The 24,213-nt window shown below is 38.2% G+C and overlaps 1 protein-coding gene across 10 annotated transcripts in view; it reads left to right on the top strand.

Annotated features, from left to right (window-relative positions):
* TP63 (tumor protein p63) overlaps nucleotides 1–24,213 on the top strand; it is a 240,574-nt gene that overhangs the window by 190,929 nt on the left and 25,432 nt on the right. For 6 of the 10 annotated variants that reach the window (XM_082393248.1, XM_082393246.1, XM_082393244.1 and 3 more), the window contains 4 exons: nucleotides 18,998–19,184; nucleotides 21,171–21,286; nucleotides 22,326–22,435; nucleotides 23,081–23,217. In XM_082393248.1, coding sequence (XP_082249374.1) covers nucleotides 18,998–19,184; nucleotides 21,171–21,286; nucleotides 22,326–22,435; nucleotides 23,081–23,217 — 550 coding nt within the window. The remainder of the gene's footprint in view (nucleotides 1–18,997; nucleotides 19,185–21,170; nucleotides 21,287–22,325; nucleotides 22,436–23,080; nucleotides 23,218–24,213) is intronic. The other 4 variants (XM_082393247.1, XM_082393250.1, XM_082393252.1 and 1 more) reach the window with 1 other exon arrangement.

Here is a 24,213-nt window from a genome sequence, read left to right as displayed (position 1 = left end):
TCAGGGGGCCCTGGAATTGAACCTGGTCCTGCCACTTAGTAGCTCTGAAAGACTGGGCAAATTATTTAACCGTTCTGAGTTTCGATTTACTTATCTGGCAAGTGAGAGCAATAATATCTACTTCACAGTTTACCGTGAAGATGATATCAGACATAAGAAACTTAGCGAAGTGCCTAGACTTAATGTCAATAAGTGTTAGCTTGTTTTTTAACAGACATCAAACGTGGGTCCTATTCATGCAGCTGTATCACCAGTGCTCAGGACTCAGAATACTTTAGCATTAGGGATGGCGAATGTTATGGTTCATTGAAAGATACAGATCTTAAAATTTTCTTTTTCGTGTAGTAATCCTCAAAACTGTAGATGTCTAGTCGTAATTCAGTCTACTAATTGAAACCTGAAATTGGAAGCTGTACCATCGTTTTAGGAATGGATTGAGTTGTTTATCTTTTCTTCTCAAAATAAAAAGCTGTTAAACTCTTGATGTTCTAAAAACAGTTTAGCTGTGTGTGTGTGTGTGTGTGTGTGTGTGTGTGTGTATGAAAGAGAAGGGAGGGAGAAATGGGGGAGGGTAAGCACATACAGTAAGGGTTTAGAGGGTATTTGTTGCAATGTTCATCAGCCTACATCCCAATAACCTGGGATTTTGAAGCCAGAAGCGCTTTGGTATTTTTGTTTCATTATTTTTGTGTCTTAAGTTTATATTCTTTTTGTGCCAGCTATATATATATATATATATATATATAAAGATATATATATATAAAGATATATATATCTTTCCCAAGTGGTAAGTTTCTGGAGGGTAGGGACTCGCCCCCCTCCTCCTGTCCTCGCATATAGTACAGTGACTTGAACATAGCAAGGGTTCTGTAAATGCACAGGGAGACATCATTCAATGCACCATATGATGTGTGTACAAGTACAGTAGGTGCCCTGGATTTGACACTAAAACCTAGACTAGAGGCTTGACTCTGTCTTCTACCCTTGTTTTGTTGTGAGCAAACTAGTTTACCTACTTGAGCCTCTTTCTTCATCGACAGAAAGGGGATAAAGGTGATTTTCTCAGAGTTAGCTGAGAATTAAATGAATAACATTTATGAAAATGTTCTATAAACTCTGAAGGACTCCACGGATGGGTGAGCAATGGTGTCATTTATGGAAATCAGTAGATGCTATCAACCTCCATACTCTCTGGATATATTCTCCCAACTCTTCTCATAAGACTGGTCCCTCTAGCCTTCCAGTAAAAAGGGTCTCTCACAGATCCAAACACATTAAAATGATTGGAATAGAGGGCTCACTTTTAGGGTTAATTTGCAAGTGAGACTCCAAAATGAGCAATGAGTCTAACAAGAGACCAGATATGATGGGTATCATCTTGCAAAGGGTGCCTGGGCCATGATGTAGGGTAGGACTATAAGTGCCTCTAGCAGTCAGTGGGTTCTAAACGTGTTTCTGTTCACTGCAAAGACACAGCCTTCAGCAGGGAATAGAGGTTTAGGAACTCTGCACTGTGAGTCTTTTAAAAAGAGAACACCAGACCATGCGTGTGGACGTATAGACAATAACCTTCAACGCTAGTGTCCAGGGGTTGAAGAAGGACAGCCACTGAGGAGGAACTCCTGCTAGTTTGGGATCCACAGTGTGAGGCAGTGTCCTGGACCAGGGACTAGGACACATTCCTGTTGGCAGTGGCCTGAGCTCTGGGCAGGACTGGTGCCTTCACAACCCAGAGGCTGCCTTGTTGATATGCGGAGGTGAGAGCTGAGGAAGGAGTGGGGACATCAGGTTTGGGCCCCAAGGGGAGAGGAGTGAAAGATGTAGAAGCGCAGGGCTTTGCAGGCTATTGGGAACAATGAGTCACCCTGAGGGGGAAGGAAGACACTTTCCTCTCCCTTAAGGGTAAGTGATGGCTGAAACTCAGAGCTGTGCCCTGGAGGGTGGCGTGGTCAGCCAGGCATGCCACTGCGGCAGTGGAAAGGAAGCTGGTGGTTGGCATTATCGTCTCTCGCCTACAGGGTGTGTGTGCCCAGAAAGCTCTCCGATGAGCCTGGATCACACCTTCTTAGAGAGAAGAGGTATAGGAATGAATGGTTTACAGTGAAAAGATCACGGGGTTGGAAGTTAGGAGTCACAGGCTCTAATTCTGTCCCATTGCTGACTTCTGGTGTGACCTTTCCTCTAAGTCTGTTCTCTCATCTGTGTGTTGGAGAATTAAACTAGGTTTGTCCAGTGGGGCGAGGGGTAAGAATTCTCTGCCCACCATGGTTGTTGCTAGAAGCATTTTCACTTCCCGGATAATTGTATCTTCCTGTATCACTGGGGGATGTCCAGGTTTGTTTTACTGAGGGACACGGAGTATGCCAGGGAGTCAGGAGACTTGTTTGCAGGTGTTTAATCAGCACTGAGAAGAGGACGAAATCCCTGAAGTTCATCCTCAGTTCTGTCGTTTATTGGAGTGTCACTTTAAATATTTGAGCCCCAGTTTCTACACATGTGAAAAAGGAGAGCATTCTCACTACAGGAGTCTCCTCATGGCTGTTGTGACTTCAGGAAACACTAAAGGTCAGCTGACATTTATTGAGCACCTGCTGTATACCAGTCACTCTGACAAACGCCTTCCAGTGTCTGCTTTGTGAAGGTCACTGTGAATGGGATTACGAGTCAGGCAGGGTTGGCAGGGGGTGGCACTGACAAGAGACACTAAATGAAAGGTGAGTTTACCCTCCTGGGGAGATAAAGTTGCAAAATTACCAATCAGGACTGTCAAATCTTTTTCAACTGGCTGTCCAAAGTCATACCCTCAGGCAGCTAGGATGAGGCTGGCGGGCTCCAACCCCACTCCTTTCCAAGGTCGGTGCCAACATGCTGCCCTCCAGCAGGGAGGCTGCAGCTGCCTTTGGGCCAGGCTGGTGTCCAGGGCTGGCCACAGAGCTGCCTGTGGCCTCCTGGAGAGGTCCCAGGGCACGTTTCTCTCTGCCAAGATATAGCTGCTTTGTGGTGCAGTCTGAGTGTCCCCCCTCAGCCCCACCTGCCAGGCCCCGTGGGCTCCCGGCTGGTCTTCACGGTAAGCGGGTAGTAGACAGCCCACCTGCTTGATGTCAACATCTGTGGGCGCGGCCCCAGGAAGAATGTGCCTCTCCCAGCCTCGGCTCAGGTAATTAATCCCCACAACTGACAGGTGGCAACAGGCGGCCCTTTGGCTGGGGCCATCAAGAAAAGTGCTTGGAGGAAGGATTCTTTTCTCTTAAACTATTAAGAGCACAATTCGTACATGTCTGGCAGCTAGACGACTGTGGCAGGAAGGGAGACGGGGAGAAGAAGTGAATACCATGCCAGACGACTCTGGGGCCAATTTGGGGATCTCCACCTGCCTGATCAGTAGGATAGATCCAATAGGATATGGTGGCCCGCGTCCTGTTTGCAAGCTCGCTTTGCAGAGTTCCCTTCCTTTGAAGTAGATGTAGCCCGAAGTGGAATACCTTAGTTACTAATGAAGAAGTTGAAGCCCGAGAGGGGAGATGATTTGCCTCAGACGCTGCAGGAAATCATTGTGCAGGTGGAGGACCAGAGCCCTGTCCTCTTGACTTCCTGTCCTCAGTTCTCTAGGCAATATTTACTGCCCCACATGCAGTTCAGAAATGAGGGCATAAAATTGTGGTCTAGTCACAGGAGGGGAATTACTTGGCTCTTGAATGCTATTTTGGTTTTCCAGCGAACCTTTTAAAGTTGGCTTTTCAAGAGGACACCCCCAACCCAGCCCCAAACCATACACCCGCATTCACTCCGTCTTTTCATTTTTGGTGTTTCGGTATGCCATCCATCATAGAACATTAGCCTGATATTTGTTTAGAGTGTATTTACTTCACTAAAACCTTTGAAGTGGCTACTTTTTAATTATTAATTTTTTTTTAAAGCCTCTCTTCCTAGATGTGAAGTTTATAAAGTTTCTCAAGTGAGTTTATTTGTAGAGAACAAATCTGGAATATAGTGTATAATTAGCTCGTACAGTTATATAAGGTTATTCAATATATATACAGTATATATGCAATTATATAAGGTTATTCGGTATATTTCAAGCAGTTCATACTGAAGCTGTGTCTAGCTCTTTCTAGCTAAGACTCTTTTTCCATTTTAGTGAATTGGTTATTTATCATTAATTTTCCAAAGCCTCTTGATCAAAAATCAGGTTTTGACCCTTATATTTTTATTTTCAAGTATCTCATCTCTCCCCCTTATTAATCTTTCCCCTGCCAAATCAATTGCCATAACTTAATTGTGTCCTCTCTGAATACCCCGTCTGCTTTGTATGATTTTCTTTCCTGACTATTCCAATTATTGATTTCATCACCCTCTTACCCTTATAAAAGGGCCTTTTAAATTTGACATTTCCCAAGAATACAGTTTAGAAAAGAAAAAAAATTTAAGTCCCTGAATGTCTTAGGATTGCTCTGTCTAAATTAAGGCAGGCTTTGTACTTGATGATTGCTGAGCGTGGATGAACGTTGTTGTGACAGCTTTTGAGCTTGCCCTTTTTTTTCCCCCGCCAAATATTTTACATTATTTAAGGTAGTACAGACCCACACCTTTCAACTCTTGTATTCTTTGAACTCCCTGAAAAAAAGAATTAAAAACTAGAAGTGCACCTAGCATTTCCTGTTAGTGAATGGTAGTTGTCTTTTAGATTATCTGTAAGTCTCATTATTTTTCTGTTAATTTTAATCAACCCAAATTCTTGCAGAAGGCCAGAAATGTCACTGATGTTTTTAAGCATTAGCTTAGGTTTTACTCTCTTTTTACGACCCAGCCATCTTCAGAGTAGGTAATTTGCCCTAAGTCTTAATGGACCTCAGCTGCATCTAGTTTTATATGCTAAGGTTAATTCTGTGGGCTAATGGCCAGTAGTAGGTCATAATGTGCATAGTATTACATTAGAAAAAATTTAAAACATTTTCTTTTAGCATGACAGCATGCCAGATGTGGATTTATCTGGAAGCTGGCACTGTAGCATCAGGATGGCATTGATGCTACCCTACATAATTTCTTCCCTTGAGTAGTAAGGTGGATTATATAATTATTGATTTGTTTATACTATCCATATTCTTGGAGAATTGTGGGTCAAGGCAGCCTTGCAATTGGGATTTTCATATAGTATGGCATTTCTTCTGGAACAGGTTGAAAGAGTAAAGTTGTTTTTTGTTTTGTTTGATGGAGTGGGGAGGAAGGGTCTTTGTTCCACCTTTAGGAAAGAGAGCTGTTAAAAAATTATGCAGGTGTGTGCTGATATTAGCTGGCATCTCTATGCATTGTGATACTGAATTACCAGTCTGGCAGCCAAGAGCGTGTAATATAGTATGTCGATTGAGGCAGGTGGTGACGGTGGGTCATAGTTAGTGGAATGCTTTTTTCCCCCCTTCTCTTTGCAACATGTTATTAGTAAAGGAGCTGAATTTACTCTTGTTTTCCAAAATCCCCAGAGTTATTTTATTTGAACATGATATTTGGCTTTAAGCAGCTCACTCACTCCTCAATACACCAAACCTCTTCTCTTCCCTTCCAAAACAAAACAAAACTTAGGCAAAGCTTGCTTTTGCGTTTTGTCAGGGATATTGTATAGCAAAAAAGAGTTTAATTCATGTGTTAGTTTTGAGGCACCTCTGTTCCATACCACTGTAGAAATACTTTGCTCCTGTGGATGTTCAAGACTGTGTAAGAGGAAATTTGGTTGAGGCCCACCCCAAAATTTGGCTCTTCATTCTTGCTTGTAGGCTAGTACTTCCTAAGAATAAACACACTCTCGAATGTGCATACATACATGTAAGTACATACATTGACTCCTACTCTTTTATATATTTCCTATCTGGAATCAGAAAGATTATCAATACTTTGTTTTCCACACTCTTTATAAAGAGTTACCTTGCCAGTGTGAATCTGGTAACTGGCGTCTGTAACAGATTTGTACCAGATCATAAAATATTCAAAATAGAAGAAACATTATAGATCATCTAACAGAGCTTCCTCATTTTCACCCTGTGGATTATTGTCTCAGGGTTCAGGGAGATCCTATGCATTGCCTGAAATTCCTCAGTGAGTGAGTGTCAGAAGTCCATGACTTCTTTGGAGAGGTCAAATACTTCTATCTTTGGAAGAAAATTCTTTCACATATGCTTTCTTTTCTTTTTTCTTCTCATCACAGTATTTCATCTTCTAATTTCACATTATGATTTGCATAATTTAAGCAGCCACAAGTTCACGTGCAGTCTTACCTAACTAGGTACAAAGATTAGTACAGTCCACTGCTGACTTATCAAACCTAGGATCAGCTGGAGTAGAATTGGTTCTTAAAGAAACTGGTGGGCATTTCATGTTATTCTTTTGTTCAAGATCCCATTCTGAGAATATAGTTACAAAATAGGGAAGACAAATCTCAATTTCTAGAGAAACATATTTACTAAACTAAAAAGAATGTGATATTGGGTCGAAAAAGCACTATGGAATATTGTAATCCTATAGGAAATTGGTGGTCGTATTTTATTTTTTAGATGACCTCTGAGATTTGTACCTGTTTTTCTAATCATATTGCATTTATGTAAATTCACTCTGCTACCAAATACACCAGTTCCCTTTTGGCCCCATACAATGAGCACCAACTGCATGGTGCATGGTGAGGAACATTGGTCTTTATGTCAAGATGGTCCTTTTTGCTGAATGGATTTAAGCAAGTCTCATTTCCTCTCTGGAATCAATTCCTCTTGGGCTCCTCCTCTGTAACTGTAGTGGCTGGACCAAATGATTTCTAAGCTATTCCTGATCTAACCTTCTAAGAAAAGCTTAGCAAAGGTATCTTACACTAAAAATTCCTTGAAACAGGTGAGTCAATAAAAGAAGCATAGAACCAAGTCCTTGGTTTAAAATGTCAGTTTGGTTTTTTGTGGAAACTCAATCATTAGAGTATGTTAAAGTTGTAAAAAATATGCGCTTTCCAGAAGTAGGAAAATCTGAGTTTATTCCCATGTTGCTTAGATTTAGTTGAGCAACCAGTAGAAATCATTTTTTCAGGGATGCCCTCCTGACCCTCTGGACTAAGTAGAGCCCCATGTTTTACCCTATTTCCCTCTGCTTTTTCAGAACATATGTCACAATTTTAGAAATAATTTATTTAATGTCAGTGCTTCCTTTAAACCAACTCCCTTAGGGTAAGGAATACTGCTAGTTCCCTGGAACCTAGGACAGAGCCTGGCATGAAGCAGGTACTTAATAAATACTTGTTGAATTAATGAGCTAACTTCATCTCTCTAAACCTAAGTTTTGTATCTGAAAATCAAGAGGAGAAGGAGGTTTAGGCAAGATGTGCTGTAATGTTTCTTCTGGGTTCTAATATCTTATTTCTATATTCTGTGTCTTCTAAAATCATAAGTCTGCAATGATTTTACAGGTTGGTGCTGCCCATGCTAAATTCATTTAAGAAAAATTTTAATTAGGAAATATTTCAAGCATATAAAAAACAATAAGTAAATTTAGACATCCAAGTATCTACCAAAATGTTAAAAATATTTCCATATTGCTTCAAATCTTTTCTTTAAATAAAATATGACAGATAAAGCAAAAGATCTCCCTCCATTCCACTTCAATCCCTTCTTTCCTTCCAAATATTAAGATGAAGGAAATACATCTGTATGTAAGAACATGAATAAGTCTTAAAAACATGAGGAATAGAAATGCCAGACCACTGAGATTAAATTTTGAGCAGTGTAGTATAAGTAAATATTAAGTTCACATAAAATTATATTACATGTACTTATGGATATATGCATGCATATTTTACAAATGTGTGGAAGCAGATCAACAAAATCCATTAGTTTTTTAAATAAATGAATCTAGTAACTTGAATCCAGTTTAGAATCCAGTGATTACTAGCAGATAAATATGAACTGTGTGATTCATTGCAAATGGTTAATCTTCAAACTTTAGCAAACTTTTATTATCTGGCAACAACCAGTTCCTGAAAGTTTGAAATAATAATGTTTCCACAGTGTTCCCAAGATTACTTAAGCTACACTAAGCACTTTATGTGGACGATGTTAGAAATAGGAGGCTTCAGTAAAAATCATAATACATACATGCCTTTTATGTTGGTCTTTGCAGTTGACTAAGGCTTCTCATATCTGTGATTTTTTTCCTCCACTCTAAGAGATGTATATTGCATATTATAATTTTTTCTGTTTTATGTTTGTGAGAGGTGAAGTAACTGCATAAAGACTCAGGGAATAAATAGAAGAGGCAGAGTTTAAATCTTGTCTTTTGACCCCTAGTCCAGTAAATGTTGCTTCCCATTATTGGTTTTGGATAAGAGTCCTTTTCCAAAGCTCTTGGCTTTAAGAATTAAACCCTTTCCTCTTCTACAACAAAATTGGCCTGTTAATTCCAGTGTTACCTCATGGTATTTTATTTTCTTTGTCCAGAATTAGAACAAATTATTTTTTTCTTTTCTCTATCTGTTGATGAGTCCAATGACTAAGCCCTGTCTCATTTTGCTCCTGAATATTGGGAGCCATGTGTTAAAACTAACTCTCATTCATTCTGCTTTGACTTTAGAAAAGAGATAAGAAAATGACATATTATTTTTGCAAGCATCTTTAGTTCTAATGAATAATAGTTCTTGGCCTGTTTTGGTACTTCCTTGCCTATCTTTCACGATGAAAACTAGAAGACTGAGTTTTAGTAATTCCAAAACATTTTCTCCATCTCTTCACCTTTTTCTTCATTTGTACTGCTCTAGTTTAGGCTCTCCTCATTTCTTGTCTGAATGGGTCCTAATGAGTCTCCCTTCTTCCTACTTTGCCTCAGTCTTGCTCCTATCAGCTTTGTTTTACTTACTACATAGAAACTGATTAGGTCTTTCCCCTGCTTTGCAATCGTCAGTGACTCTACTTTGCCTGCTGGTAGAGTCCACCTCTTTCTTGTGACATCCAAGTCTCCTCTGAATCTGGTAGCTGCCTTCTTCACTTAGCCTCATTGCTTTCTGCTCTGCCTCTCCTCCTCCTTCCCCCAGCACATCTCTATTTCAACCATATTAACATCTCTTTGCTTGTACTCATGATGTTCTCTCTTCATAGAGAGCCTGCCCTCTGCCTCTTGACTCTTCCTTTCTCCTGTTTTTGGGTGCACCATCTAGTTGGTGAACAACTTGTCTTTTTTAAGGCCTGGTTTAAATATCACTACCTCTATAAAACCTTTCTTCTCTGCTTTAGTGGAATATATTTACTTTTCTCTTTCTCTCTTATTCCAACCAATCCATCACTGGATCTGGTTAAAATATATATGGAAACCAGCTGCTCTTCACCAGCTCCCCTGCTGGTCTAAGCCACTCTCATATTTTTCACTTGGATTATTTGCAGTAGCTTCCTTGCTGGTCTCTCTGCTTCCATCTTTGGTCAACAGAGTTTATTCTTCACATAACAGCCAGAATCTTGTTAAAATGCAAATCAGATCATGTCACCTTCTCAAACCTCTCCAGTGGCTTCCTATCTCACATCAAGGAAAACTGAAGTCCTTACTCTGGCCAAAAACCTTGCATGATCTGGGCCCCAACTTCTCTCTAAATTCTGATCATATCCCCTATCACTGTATCCTTTGTTCACTGCTCTACAATGACACTGGCCTTCATGACAGACATACTCACCCCAGGACCTTAGCACTTGCTGTCTTCAGTAATTGGAACATAATTTCCCTAGTAGTATGAATGGCTCACTCCAATGCTTCCTTCAGATCTTTCTTTGAATATCAACTTACCAAAGTATTCTTCTCTGACAACTCTAGATAAAATAATATCCTCCTCATATAACGGTCTCTAACTCCTGGCTCTTGACTCTCTACTGCCTTTAAATTTACTCTGATTTTCTTTATAACACTTACCACTATCTGACATAGTATTCACTTGTTTATTCTAGAATGTTAGCACCTTTAGAGCCTTTGCTTTTGTTCACTTCTGAATTTCCAAACCTAAAACAGACTCTTGAATATAGTACTTTCTCAATAAATATCAAATTTATTAATTAGTAGTTAATTGCTCTATCCTCTGTAATTCCATAACGCTTTACATACCTATAGCATTGTTTGTATTTCACTCTACTTCTAAACTGTGAGCAACTTGAGGATAAGGACTGAGTAATTTTTTCTTCCAATTTATTTTACATGTTAAAGACTATCCTACACAGTGAGGATATATAAGTTTCTCCATTTGAGGGTTTTTAAGTCTTATTTCTGTCTTTTCCTAGTACAGAATAGAGTACCTGGCATCATATAGTATGTGCTCAAGTCAATGTTTGTTCCATAATTATTGAATGATGTGCAAATGGGGAGATAAATAGATTTAATTTCTAGTTTGCAATGGCAACTGCTTAGCAGATTCTAAGGTAGTCAACGTTTTATTTTCCACTAAAATATTATGAATTCCAGAAAAATACCTAACTAAATTAGACACTCAAGCTATTGACAGTCTCCTGTAGCAAATTTATTACTTAAAAAGTATGGAACTGAATTGAAAAATGTCAAAGGATGCCAATACTAGCTCTGGCTATAGCTTGCTATATTCATGGAAAACTACAAAAGCAAATTAAGGGCCTGTATTTTAAAAAAAAATTAAGCATAAGGGAACATGATTTTAATGAACCAAAGAAAGCAAAAGCATCCAAATAACTGAAAAAAAAAAAAAAAGGTTTAAAATGTTGCTTCAGTACAAAGTAATAAAACATAAGCACTGTGAAGTTGGAGAAGAAAATAATAAATCTAGAATAGCAGGCTCTGATGAAAAGATGACTGGATAAGGTAAAAAGGGATATAGATGAGATAAGCAAGTTCAAATGAAATGCAATAGAAGAATTTCAATTCTTTGTAGTAGAATAGAACAGAATTAACTCTAGAAAGCCATACTTATGGTAGAGAAAACAAATTTGAGAAGCTTTCCCAGAATGCAAACAAAAGAAAAAGATGTCAACAATTAGTGTTTGAGTATATAAAATGTATGGTGGATACAGAGGGGTATCCAGAGTAAGACTTATATGTTTCTAGAAACTAATAAGAGCAGAAGGAACAAAAACACAGGTTAAAAAAAAGGAAAAAATAAGAAATTTACTGAGTTGAGTTCAAGCATGTAAGTTGAAAGAGCTCACCAATTTCCAAGTTATTTTGAGAAAAAAGACATATTTAGAAACATTCTCACTTAAAACAAAAACAAAAACAGAATAAAGAAGGAAACAAAATCCTGACAATTTCTAGGGAGAAATAAGCAGCTTGCTTAATTTAAAGGAAAAAAATTCAAATTGACCTCAGACTTCTACAATGCTAAAATATACATTGACTCAATTATCCAGTTTCAAGAGATTCAGTTAAAATTAATTTACATACTAAAGATTTGTATACTAAAATGTGCTCTTCAGTGTTATTTTTAATATTTTTACAATGGAGTAAAATTTATACTATAAAAGAAAACATGCTTAAATAAATCATAGTATATCCCTTTTTAATACTATAAACATAACCACATAAAATTATATTTTAAAATTAGAACAGACTCATATGTTAAATAAAAAAATATACCAAACTTTTTATGATACACCCCAGTTTGTGTATATGTGTGTGTGTGTGTGTGTGCATGCACACATAGGAAAAAGTCTAAAATATTGGTATGTATCTCTGGGTAGGGGGAATATGTCATATATTTTCTTTTTTCCATAATTTTTTATGTATACATGTTGTTATAACTATGAAAACAGACAGATTTATAAAAAAAACAAAAAAGAGAAGTTGGATAAGTTTTTAATCCCCATAACTGCTTCTAATAGTAACAGCACTACAGGGAGAGAAACTTTACAATTTCAAACGTAAGGTTTGGAATGTTTAATATCCACCCAAAAAGCTGCTGGAAATTCAATGCAGTGGACTTGCATCACCAAAGAAATTCTTAAGTTATAGTAGATTCTTTTTTCAGGTATAAAATCAACTGGGTTCTTGATTTGATACCTGTCAGTAGGAAAAACCTAGCTAGAGATAAATATAACCTTGGAAGAACAATGAAAAAAAAAATCTGTTTAGAATGGTAAGAAAATGTGGAAAGGGGAAATAAGTTCAAACTAGAAGTGGAATCCATGAAACAAACCAAAAACCTAGAGAAAGAATTATTTTTCTCAAGAATGTTGTATAGTCCCTTATTACATTGGATATGAAGTATAATAGAACCCAACCCCCCAAAAAGAAATGCTTCATGTGTTCCTCAGTGTTAAAAATTAGAAACATCAGAATGTTGTAGATATAGCTAAAGGAGTGCTTAAAGTGAACTTTGTAGAATTAAATGCTTATATTAGGAAAATATGAAAGTCTAAAATCAATGATCTAAGATACCAATTTAAAGAAGAAAAACAAAACAATAGCAAATTGAATGATAGTTCAATTAATGTAGTTAGACAAGAATAAAAAATTAAAAGTCATGCATGTTAGAAAAGAAGAAATGAAACTGGCTTTACTTGCAGTTGACATCATCATCTATGTAGAAAATTGTACCTACAAAAAACTACTAGAACTAATAAGTTTAGAAAGATTTTGTATATTGACAGGATATATGGTCAATATACAAAAATCAATTATATTTTATGTATTAGAAAAATACAATTTGAAATGTAAAATTTTAAAGTATTATTTACAATTTAAAAGTATTAAAGAAGTAATCTAACAAATTTGTGCAAGATTTGCACACTGAAGACTATAAAATATTCCTGAGAGAAATTAAAGATGTTCAAATTAAATGGAGATATATACCATGTTCATGGATTAGAAGATACAATATTGCTAAGATATTAATTCTCTTCAAGATGACCTATATATTCAACACAGTCTCATCCAAAATTCTACCAGGCATTTTTGTGGGAATTGATAAATTTCTTGTAAATATTATATGGAAATTCAAAAGACCTAGAATAGATAAAACAATTTTGAAAAAGAAGAACAAAATTGGAGAAATCAGATTACCTGATTTTAAGACTTGTTATAAAGTTAGAGTAATCCAGACAGTGTGATACTGATGTATGAATAGATCAATAGAAAGGAAGGCAGTGTCCAGATAAAGACCTGAACACATATGGTCAATTAATTTCACAAAAGTTGCCAAGGATATTCAATAGGAGGAAAATGTAATCTTTTCAACAAAATGTGCTGGAACAATTGAATATCCATTAAAAAGAAGAAGAGAAAGAGGAAGAGAAGGGAGAGAAAGGGGGAGACTGAAAGTAGATATAGGACTAAATGAAGGAGCTAAGATTATAAATCTTCTACAGGAAAACATAGAAAATCCTTCTAACATTGGATTAGACCAAAATTTCTTAGGACACAAAATGCATGAGCCTTAAGGGCAAAATACTGATAATTTCTTAAAATTAACTGTTTTGGAAAAGCACAGAAAGTGGGGTAAAAAAGGCAATCTATAGCCTGGGAGAAAATATATAAGTTTTTAACTTATATTACATAAAGGACTTGTATCCAGAATACATAAAGAACTCTTTTCACTCAAATTATGAAAACAAGCAACCCAATTAAAAAATGAAAAATTAGAAAGTATAAAAGATTTGAACAGACACTTCGGAAAAGAATAGGAAATAAGTATATAAAAATAATATAAAGTAAATATAAATATATTTATATTTTGAACTTTTCATTGTATAAAATATAAATATAAACGAAGTATATATGTATATGAAGAGATACTCAAGATCATTAAACATCAGGGAGATGCTAATTTAAACCACAATGAGAACCACTACATACCTGCTAGGATGGCATTGAAATTGACAATACTAAGTGCTGACAAGGATATGAAGCCCTCATACGCTGCTGGTGGTGATGTAAAATGGCACAACGTCTTTGTAAAACAGTTTGGAAGTTTCTTATGAAGTTAAGCATACACTTAATCAGCAATCACGCTTGCAGTACTTATCCAAAATAATGTAAACATATGTCCTAAGATTTGTATATAAATGTTCATAATGCAGTTGTCCCTCCATATCCATGGGAGATTGGTTCCAGGACCCCCAGTGAATACCAAAATCCACAGATGCTCAAGTCCCTTATATAAAATGGTATAGCATTTACATCTAACCCACATACATCCTCTTTTATACTTTAAATCATCTCTAAATTTCTTATAATGCTTAATACAATGTGAATGCTATGTAAATAGTTGCTGGCATGGCAAATCCAAGTTTTGCTTTTTGGAACTTTCTGGAAAAATTTTCCTCCATATATTTTCAATCCATGTTTGGTTGAATCTGTGGATGTGGAACCCACAGATATGGAAACCAACTATAGTTTTATTCATAGTAAATAAAAACTGGAGATAATTGGTGACTTGATAAATAATGGAATTCCATTCAATAATAAAATAGAATGCTGATACATGCAAAAACGTCAGTGAATCTCAGAAGCGTTATGCTAAGTGAGAGAATCCAGGCACATAATGTACAGTATTATTCCAGTTCTATAAAAATTTAGAAAGGCAAATGTGTAACGAGAGAAAGCAGGTACAGATTGCCTGAGAATGGGTTGGGGCAAAGATTAACTGCAAAGGGGAAAAAGATAATTTTGATGAGGGGTAGGGACTCGGGGAAGGCTGGGGAGGGGATGGAAATAGTGTGTATCTTACTCATGATAGTGGTTACATAAGAGTGTACACGTGTCAAAAGTCACCAACACATACTCTTAAAAATTGGTGTATTTTATAGTAAATTACACTTCAAAGCTGATTAAAGGAAAACAAAGCATACATACCCAAAAGAAATTGGTCTTTAGATTTACAGAATCTCAGGTCAATGTTTGGGAGCATTTTAGAGGTAAATTTTAGAAGTCCCAGAGAGGAAGAGAGACATTAAAAGAATCTAGATGTATTCCAATTTGTAGTCTCTGCTGACTTGAATCACCAGGGTATTTTAAAATCTTGGCATAAATTAGATTCCCGTTTTTAGTGATCTTGCAGAAGCATGGAAAATTGGTGAAGATGATAGTGGCTATTTGGTGGGGGAAGTGGGCAAGTCTAAGGAATTATGAATACACTGTAGGCCAGGGAGACTGAATTTAGTACTGGAAAAATATTAAATGTCATCACAGAACCAATTTGCAAATAATGAAGGAAATAGAGTAGCAGAAACTTGGCTTTGTCAAGAAGGACCCATGCCAGACCACTTCAGCCTCTCTGATTACTGAACAACAGTTCTGGAAGTTTAACTGGAAGCAACAATTGGAACATATCCTGGCCCTGGTCAGATATTTAGATTTAGTCAATAGTAAACCCTCATCACTAAAATTGGAAAATATGGTTTACAGCCCCAGACGCAGCCCTAGCTGAAGAGTAATATCTAAATTTTCCTGGCACGGTGTGGAGAACAGAAGGAAAATATGTTTGAATTGTGGGTGATGAATGTATGGTGTGTTTGAGGCATGATGAGGTTTGCATGGGTAGAACACAGGAGTGGGAAGTGTGTGTGTTTGGGGGGTGAGGGGAGGGAATGAGAGAAAGATGAAGCCAGAACACAAAGGGCCTTCATACACCATGTGAAAGAGCAGGACCTCTTTCATGAATTCCCCAGAGCCGTAATAGAATTACTGACAGACAGCTGGTCCTAGACTCTAGGTCGGCTTCCCCCTAGTCCAGGATTATTTCACTTCTATCACTTGCTGCTTCTCCCTGCACTGAAATGAGCAAACATTATTATACTGAGAAATAAATAAAGAGGAATTATTGATGGTAAGTAGATCATTTTTGAGCTCCATTTTAATGTTAGAGAAGATTGTATACCTCTTAGGTTGATTTGGCAAATAGCCACACGTTTGAGAATTAGAAAAAAATAAAAGTACAGAAATATGCACTGCAGAGCCAAGAGAATGAGGGATGAGGAACTATTGTTCCAGGACTATGGATGATTCTTATATACTGGTTGTTAACCAGATCTTCTCTGTGACCTCAGGCAAGTCCTCTGCCTTCTTCTTATCTATAAAATGGGGATAATAATACTGATCCATTATCTGTTATCTGAAATTCTGAAATTCAAAGAACTCTGAAAAACAAAAGTTGCTTTGGTTTTGTTTTAATTTCATAAGTTCGTGGCAAACTCAGGTGGTGGTGAAACCTGGCCTGAACATTGAGGGTTTATGGTCATTTCCTACTTAGTGTGAATCTTCATGAATTCTGAAGAAATATTAAGATTTGATTATAGGGTGGCCCACTAAATCCTGCTGGAGGTGTTTATAACATATGCTATATGAACTCTACTCCCTTTCTAAAATCTAAACAATTCTGGATTCTGAAACATCTGGCCCCAGGGGTTTCAGATAAGAGATTGTAGATCCGTAATACCTTCCTATTAGGCTTCTGTGAAGATTAAATTTCTTACACCACAACTCAGAAAATGGTGAAGTTATTATTGCATATCATTACTGAAACACAGAAATTAGATCCCCCCCTCCCACCTCTTAAGGATGAGTGAAGATTTAACCTGATGATGCCTAAGATTATTCTTAGTACTTTTACGTTTTAGTCTGTCAAGTGTGATTTACAGTATATCAGCTATTGAAACAGAACGTTTCTCTTAACTGTCTTACTCTGAACACTTATCCTTCTTTCCTTGCAATCTTTACACGCTTGGATGGGTGCCTTATTTGCCTTTAGGTGTTAGCTGACAAACTTTTTTTGCAGTCATCTTTCCTAAGGTGCATTTTATGAAACTCATGTTTAGATTATACATCTCCTAGTTTAGTTAAAACACAAACAGATATGCTTATTTTCTGAGAGTTCTCAATAAAAATGAGTTCATAACATGCTTTAAGACGATGTCTTTATTTGTAAAGTCATTGGTTAAAAACACTAGAGGAAAAATATCCACCTAGATTCCATTCAGTGTTTCCCAAGTAGAATTTTATTTTTGTGGTTGATTTATGGCATGCTTCCTATTTCTTCACTCTATATAAAACCCTTTTGCTGTGTTTAATCCTTGACCTGTGGGCATGGAGAAACGATTATGTAATACACATCTAGTATTAGGAAATTTTTAACTGAAAATTTCATATAATGAAATGCTTGGGAGAAAAAGAAAGATTATTTAAATAAATATTATATTTCAAAAGGAAGAGATAAAGCAATTATTTTTAAATGTGCTTTTCCATGGGGCATTTGCCTCTATTCAGAGGTGGGTTGGAACATAGCAATAATGAATCCCTTTGCCACTCTGGCTCCTGCTCCCCAGTGTCTTTTCCCTGGAAGGATGTTGCTGCCAATTTAGGATTGTAACCTGTGTGTGTCTGTTTACCTTTGTTTGGGTAAGTGTTACTAGGTACCCTGTTCTTGGCCATCAATTCCACTACCTGGGTGGTTTCACTCAACATCAGAATGAGGAGGAATGCAGTGATGAGGCATTGACCCAGAGAACAGGGGTGATAAGGTTTAAGATAGTATAAGGATTAGAATGTAGACTTTCTATACTGTTTCAGAGGTGGGAAGAGGAAACAACAAGGATGGAACTTTTTCTTCAAGGTCTCATGCTTTCTCCACCCTATTTTCAAATTTTACAGTCAACCAACCACTGAACTTCCTCTCCCTACAGAAGGTAGTGTGGGGAGGAAAAATTTCAGTCACTTGCGAGTGAAAAGATAATCTTTTTGCTGCCATGATTTGCTGTGTTGTAGTAGAGCAGTCCTTCTTTCATGAGAACGTATGACCAAGTGGCCCCTTCCAGATTCCTCATTCTTTTAGGCTATGACCTTAGAAGATAAGTGCAGTCATTTGCGGGAACTTTTGCTTTGCAGTTTTCTAGTTGGTTGACCTCAGGTAAAATCTCTTCACTATCTGCCAGATATTCTATCTTAAAACATTTTTTTCCATAAACCCTAATTCCTATGAGTATTATAAGGGGGGGGGGATTAATTATAGTCTGTTTAATATCACTCAGTACATGAGAACATTGTTTTTCCATTTAGTTTCTGGTACTCTGTAAAGCTGTTCATAGTGTTAATCATTGAAATACTTCTGAGAATCTCTTTCTTCATCCTAAAGAGAAGATAACAGGAAATAATGACATAAATGTGTTTTGATAAATGTGAAATAGTTTGTAGACATAGGATTTTATTTAAAGTGGAAAAAATGATTAATTTGATCAATGAATGTAATTCCCTCGAATAAGATTGCTAGATGTCATGCATATAGTAGCCAACGGTGAACGTGATGCCGAAAGCTCAGCCTCTGTACACCAGTGCCGAATCAAATCCCAGAGATAGAGTTTTGGGTGAAGTAGAAGAGAATAGCTTTATTGCTTTGCCAGGCAAAGGGGGGCAGAGCGGGCTCCTGCCCTCAATAACTGTGTGACCCAACCCTGGAGGATTTGGTGAGGAGTTTTATAGTGATGGTTCAAGGGCAGAGTTGATGATAAGATTAGGGTGTGTGCAGAGCCTGCACTCCTTTAATCTGGTCTCAGGTAGTCTGATGAGTTTTTCTGGTTGCTTTAATCTGGCCTCAGGTGGTCTTCTCTGGAATGAAGAATGCTAACTCCATTTGTTGGGGGTTTTGGTTCTGTAAGGAGCTCAAAGATATTGTTCTGTGTATCCCTTGAGGCAGAACCAGGACCCTGCCCCAAGGCTGCACTATTGTTTTCTGGCTGCTCCTCATTTGTCTCTGCATCCTCTCCCTTCCCTGATTAGCAAATGTTTGAAACTGCCCTTTGGGGCTCAGGGAAGGTCATGGAGGCTAGAGTCTGTTCCCTACAAACAAGGAATGGGGGACCGGGAAAGGCTTCTCTACCCAGGAGCCCCACAGGGTCCTGCTCGGTTTCATACAGGCAGCTATAAAGGTATGTGTTTACAGAAAGTAGATATATGTTCCTTGTTCTGATTTTGAACAGGTATTTTGAACAACAGTATCTCCTATTGTTTCTCTTCTTTCCTCCACCATTGGCCCATCTCTAAGCAGTATTCCACTGAACTGAAGAAACTGTACTGCCAGATTGCAAAAACATGTCCCATCCAGATCAAGGTGATGACCCCACCTCCTCAGGGCGCTGTCATCCGTGCCATGCCTGTCTACAAGAAGGCCGAGCATGTCACTGAAGTGGTGAAAAGGTGCCCCAACCATGAGCTGAGCCGTGAATTCAACGAGGGTAAGGAGAATGGGGATCTGTGTCCATTCAACTAAGTTCCTTGAAATAGAGCTCCTGTGGAGACTTTTGTTTGGTGCCCACTTACCTGGTTTCAACCTCTGCTGTCTGATGGCAGCTCAGGCTACCTTTCTGGATGACAAGACTGTCTGAGAATAATGATGAGTAAATTTCAGGCTTTCACAATGATTGAACTGTTTATTTTAATATTGGTAATTGCTCAGTGACCTGGACTTGCCTCTCTACTCCCTACTGCTTCCTTCCTTCTTCTTCTTTTTTTTTTTTTTTTTAATGGGAGGGTTTAAGGAGAACATGTGGCCTCTGCTCTGTTGGGCCCTGGCTAGGGGCTTCAGTGCCTCTCCCAGGGTGATTGTCAAGGCCAGACCAATTAGGGTCTAGAAGGGGGAAGAGATAGGAGCATAAAAGATAAGAAATATTAAAAAAAAAAAAATAGAAGAAGAAAGTAGGAACTAAGAAAAAGAAATGAAGACAAATAATGGATAAGAAGAGTTAATAGAAGATCTAGAACGTAAGTTGGGGACGGGAAACAGTAAAGTGAAGGACTGGGAGTCAAAGAGCAGGTATCTTGGGGCCACCTTTAAGTGCTGTATCCATAGGTAAGTTAGGCCCCAGCCTCTGAGCCTCAGATCCAGTAATAGTTTTACAGAAGAGGTCATTATTTCCAAGGGTCCCCTTACATCTGCTGTTCTAAAGTTCTGTGAAGGCAGGCTAAGTCAAGAAGACAGAAAAATGGAAAGGAAGGACAGAAGAAAGCATAAAGATTCATCAAAGAGTGATGAGGGTGCAGGAGGGTTGGGAGTTAGGATACTTTTTATAGAAATTATATGAAAAATAGAAAGATTGGTAGGTAGCCAGAATGTGTATATGTAGAGAATATAATAGATGTTAGAGAAAAAAGTAATGGAGAAAGAAAATAGAAATTTAAAAAGAGAAAGTTAAAATCCTCCCAGCTTAATACAACTATTTTTTACACATTAATTTCTAGTCCTTGTTTATATGATCGCATTATCCATACTTTGCATCTTGCTTTTCACTTAACAATATGCTATAAAGTTTATCCCCTATAGCTAGGCTTCATTATAGGTTTCCATAATTGCCCTCCATCCCTCAAGGTGACATAGCCATTTCTTATTGTTTTTTTTTTCTCACTGTTTGACATAATAGTTGTTTTTAGTTTTTGCCATAATAGATGATGCTTTAGAGAGCAGAGAGCATCTTGATACACTTAACTTTTTACTTTTATTGAATATCCAATTTGTAGAATGAGAATGTGCAGCCAAAGGTTAAAACACACCTTCACGTCATTAACTCTTGGAGCAGCTTTCTTTTCGAGTTCCACCAGGTATCACATTTTGTGAAACTTTGCCTATACTCTTTCAAAACTTGCTTGCCTTTTCTTACCCTCTAACCTGAGGCTCTTGCAGCGCAATAAAAACAGTAAGTTTCCCATCTTTATGACCAAAGTAAGATGGAGACTTCATGATGAAAAAAAGAATAGGCAAAGTGAAAGTTATATCCTTGCCATCCATAGCTTCCTATTTAGTATTTTTAATGGTCAATTTGGGGGCAGTATTTTCTCTCAAGCTAATATATTTTTTTAAATTAACTTGCTCCTTTTTCTTCCATTTTCCAGAGAAGCTAGAAAAATCGCCTGTAGGGATCAGGGCAGAGATGTAGTCATAGAGTTCTCTACCACTTGAATTGTTTACCCTGAGCACCAGAAACATGGGACTGTTCCCTTAAATACAGATGAACATTCCTGTCCTTTCTGTGGCTGTATGGGTGGTGATACTTTCATGTGTTAGATCTCTGGCAACAGGATCTATTCCTCTTTTCAAGGATGTATATTTCCTCTATTACACAAACCATTTCTTTGGTCACCAACGTTATGTCCATACAGTTTCATTTTGTTTTCTTTGTTTTGAGAGTGAAGAACTAAGAATTTTTTTTTCTGTCTCCGTTCTGCAGGACAGATCGCCCCTCCTAGTCATTTGATTCGAGTAGAAGGGAACAGCCATGCCCAGTACGTAGAAGACCCCATCACAGGAAGACAGAGTGTGCTCGTACCTTATGAGCCACCTCAGGTAAGCAGATAAGGACTGGGAAAACTTGAGAGTATTAGTTTTGGTGATAGGGGATGTTTCAAGCATCAATTTCTATTTTAGTCCTTGTTATAAAACAAGTAACCTTTGTTGTGTTTCTTCTCTCCCTCTTCTCCACAGGCCACTTCTCTATCCCCCTTCAAAACTCCTAAATTTGTGCTAAATTTGTACTTGGTAACGTGGCTCTGTGCCCATGTTCCCATCTTAACGGCAGACGATAATTGAATCTACAGTTGAGTTTATACGTGGCATTATTATCCAGAGATCTTAACTGGTAATTCAGCTAGTAGTGGATGTACATGAGTACTGGATACAAGTACTTTTCCACTGGCCTGAAAATAGGAGAACCTAAGATGGAACTCTTAGCTGAAGTTTGAATGTACAGGTTCGCAGGTTAGAAAAGCAGAGTGGTGTGGCAGAAAGAACACTGGGGTAGTGAGAACAGAGACTCTTCATTTGCTGACTCACTCTGAGAACCTTTAGCTTATAACTCTCCATCTCTGGGCTTCAGATTGCCTCACCCATAAATCCATTTTCTGGACTAGATGATTTAATTCTGAGGACCTTTTAAGCTCCAGAGTGTTCTTTATAGAAGTGTACATTCACATATATGTTATACTGTTTTATCCACCTCGGGAAAATATCCCTGGAGCATTACTGCTATAGTTAGTAATTTTTTCATCTCTCTCTTTTCGTATATGTGATGAACCCTATTTGAATTACGTGATATGATCAGCTTGCAAATCAATATGTAGGGTCAAAGATCGTTATTTTTTAAAAGCCTATCTCACCTTGGGTAGGGTCCAATGTTACAGATATTAGCTTTAAGCTTCCCAAGATCCAAGGCAAAGAAGAAGCTACTGTGGATTTTACAGTTTGCCTTTGTAGAAGAAAGCACATCGCTTCCTCGGAAGTGGAGTTGTTTAAATAAGTGAGAACTAAGAAGGAAGAACTGAGAAGAAAGGACGTCAGTTCAAACCATGGTTAACACCGACTGTTTTTTCCCCCTCTCCGTGTTAAGGTTGGCACTGAATTCACGACAGTCTTGTACAATTTCATGTGTAACAGCAGTTGTGTTGGAGGGATGAACCGCCGTCCAATTTTAATCATCGTTACTCTGGAAACCAGAGAGTAAGTGGCATTTGCAGAATTGTCATTCTATAGAAACTCTGGGCAGAGGACAAAGTGAAATTGTGTTTGCTTTATCATTACCTTTGCATGTGCAGCAGAGAGCTACCCTTGATTTTGTCCTTTGTGCTTTAAATCCTTGCTGCAAACACTTACATAAAAGATCTAAGAAAGTGGAGACAGAATGGGGTGGGTAAAGGTAGAAGAGAAAAAAAAAAGAATTGGGAAGGTGTTCAAGTCGCTTCATACCTGAATTCTTGACATTTGACTGGAATAGTTTCTGATTAGACAGTGTTTGTTTTCATGTGGCCCCTGAGGCATTTAACAGTTTCTTTGAATAAGTCTGAGCTGCCTATGGGGATTTTATCTGGAGACATCCACTGGCTTAACTCAAGTTTCCTTCAAAATATGTAGCTAAATACAGCTGTTCAGCTAATGGCTTGGAGGTTCTTTGCAGAATAAATGGATGCTATTTACTAATATTGCTCATGGCGTGTAAGCACTTTTTTGTTCTGCCAGATGCTTTGGGGCCCATCCTCAAAGCAGCCATAACCGAGCTGGTAGTGGTGGTGCACTGGTGATGGCCAGTAGGGGACTTTTCAAATTATTTTAACTTAACCCTTTCTTCTCCTCTTCTCTAATTCCTAGTGGGCAAGTCCTGGGCCGCCGCTGTTTTGAGGCCCGGATCTGTGCTTGCCCAGGGAGAGATAGGAAGGCAGACGAAGACAGCATCAGAAAGCAGCAAGTCTCAGACAGCACAAAGAACGGTGATGGTACGAAGCGCCGTAAGTAGCTGTAGTGGCCAAACGGGGTAGGGTTAAGTCTTCTCCAGAGAGGGGGGCTGGGGAGTGATCTTTGAGAAGCTGCAGAATAAGACCTAAGGGCTTTAGAGGCAAGTATGACCCGAGGCCCCAGAGCTGATGGGAGCAGCTCTCGCTGAAATGGACTCCAGGTGTACACTATAGCATTTCAAAAGCAAATCATCACGGTGAGGATTTCTTAGTCAGCAATGCTCCAGATATGACTGCCAAACCAGCAACGTCAGCATCATCTGGAAACTGGGTAGAAATGCAAATTCTTAGTTCCCAGACTTGCTGAATCAGAAATTCTGGGTGTGAGGTCCAGGAACCTATGTTGTGTAAGACCTGCAGATGATTCTGTTGCCAGCTAAAGTTTGAGAAGCAGTATCTCAGCCTATTGGTATCCATTTATTTTTCTATTATTGAGCATGAGGGTTGAAAATGCCACCTGCCCTCCTCTTGAATCTGGGGGAATAGCGAGACTTAAGAACACATTTTATAAAGCGCAGTCTGGGAAATATGCAGATCTGGGTTTCATTGAATCTTGATGTGTAGGACCCACTTGGGGCCTTAGTTACATCATTTATAGTGAGGCTAATGATTTAGGTCAGTTGTTTTCCAACTGGTCTTTTTAAGCAGTAAAAGCTTTTATTAAAGAAATATTTCAAAGAATGCAAAATAGGTGAAAGCAGAGCTGCTGTAGCTGAAGAAGCAGGAGTCGGGGTGAGTTGTGGTTTCACGCTCCACTCACACCACCCCTTGCCCGTGAGGTACACGTCCCCAGAGGCCTTCAGGTAACAGAGGTTCTTCAGGTAACAAGCGTTTGAAAACCATTGATCCACACGAGCTACTAGAGCGTGAGACATAATTCTAGAAGGTGGCTTGCATAAGCCTGATATCACGACAGCAAGTATTGTAAAGAACATCACACTATGAATTGTATCATGAAAAAGGTTTTAATCTTTTTACTGATTATTCTGC

Source organism: Balaenoptera borealis (genome assembly GCF_965194805.1).
Source record: "Balaenoptera borealis genome assembly, chromosome: 5".
Taxonomy (NCBI): Eukaryota; Metazoa; Chordata; class Mammalia; order Artiodactyla; family Balaenopteridae; genus Balaenoptera; species Balaenoptera borealis.
This window is presented reverse-complemented; position numbering and strand designations above follow the sequence as displayed.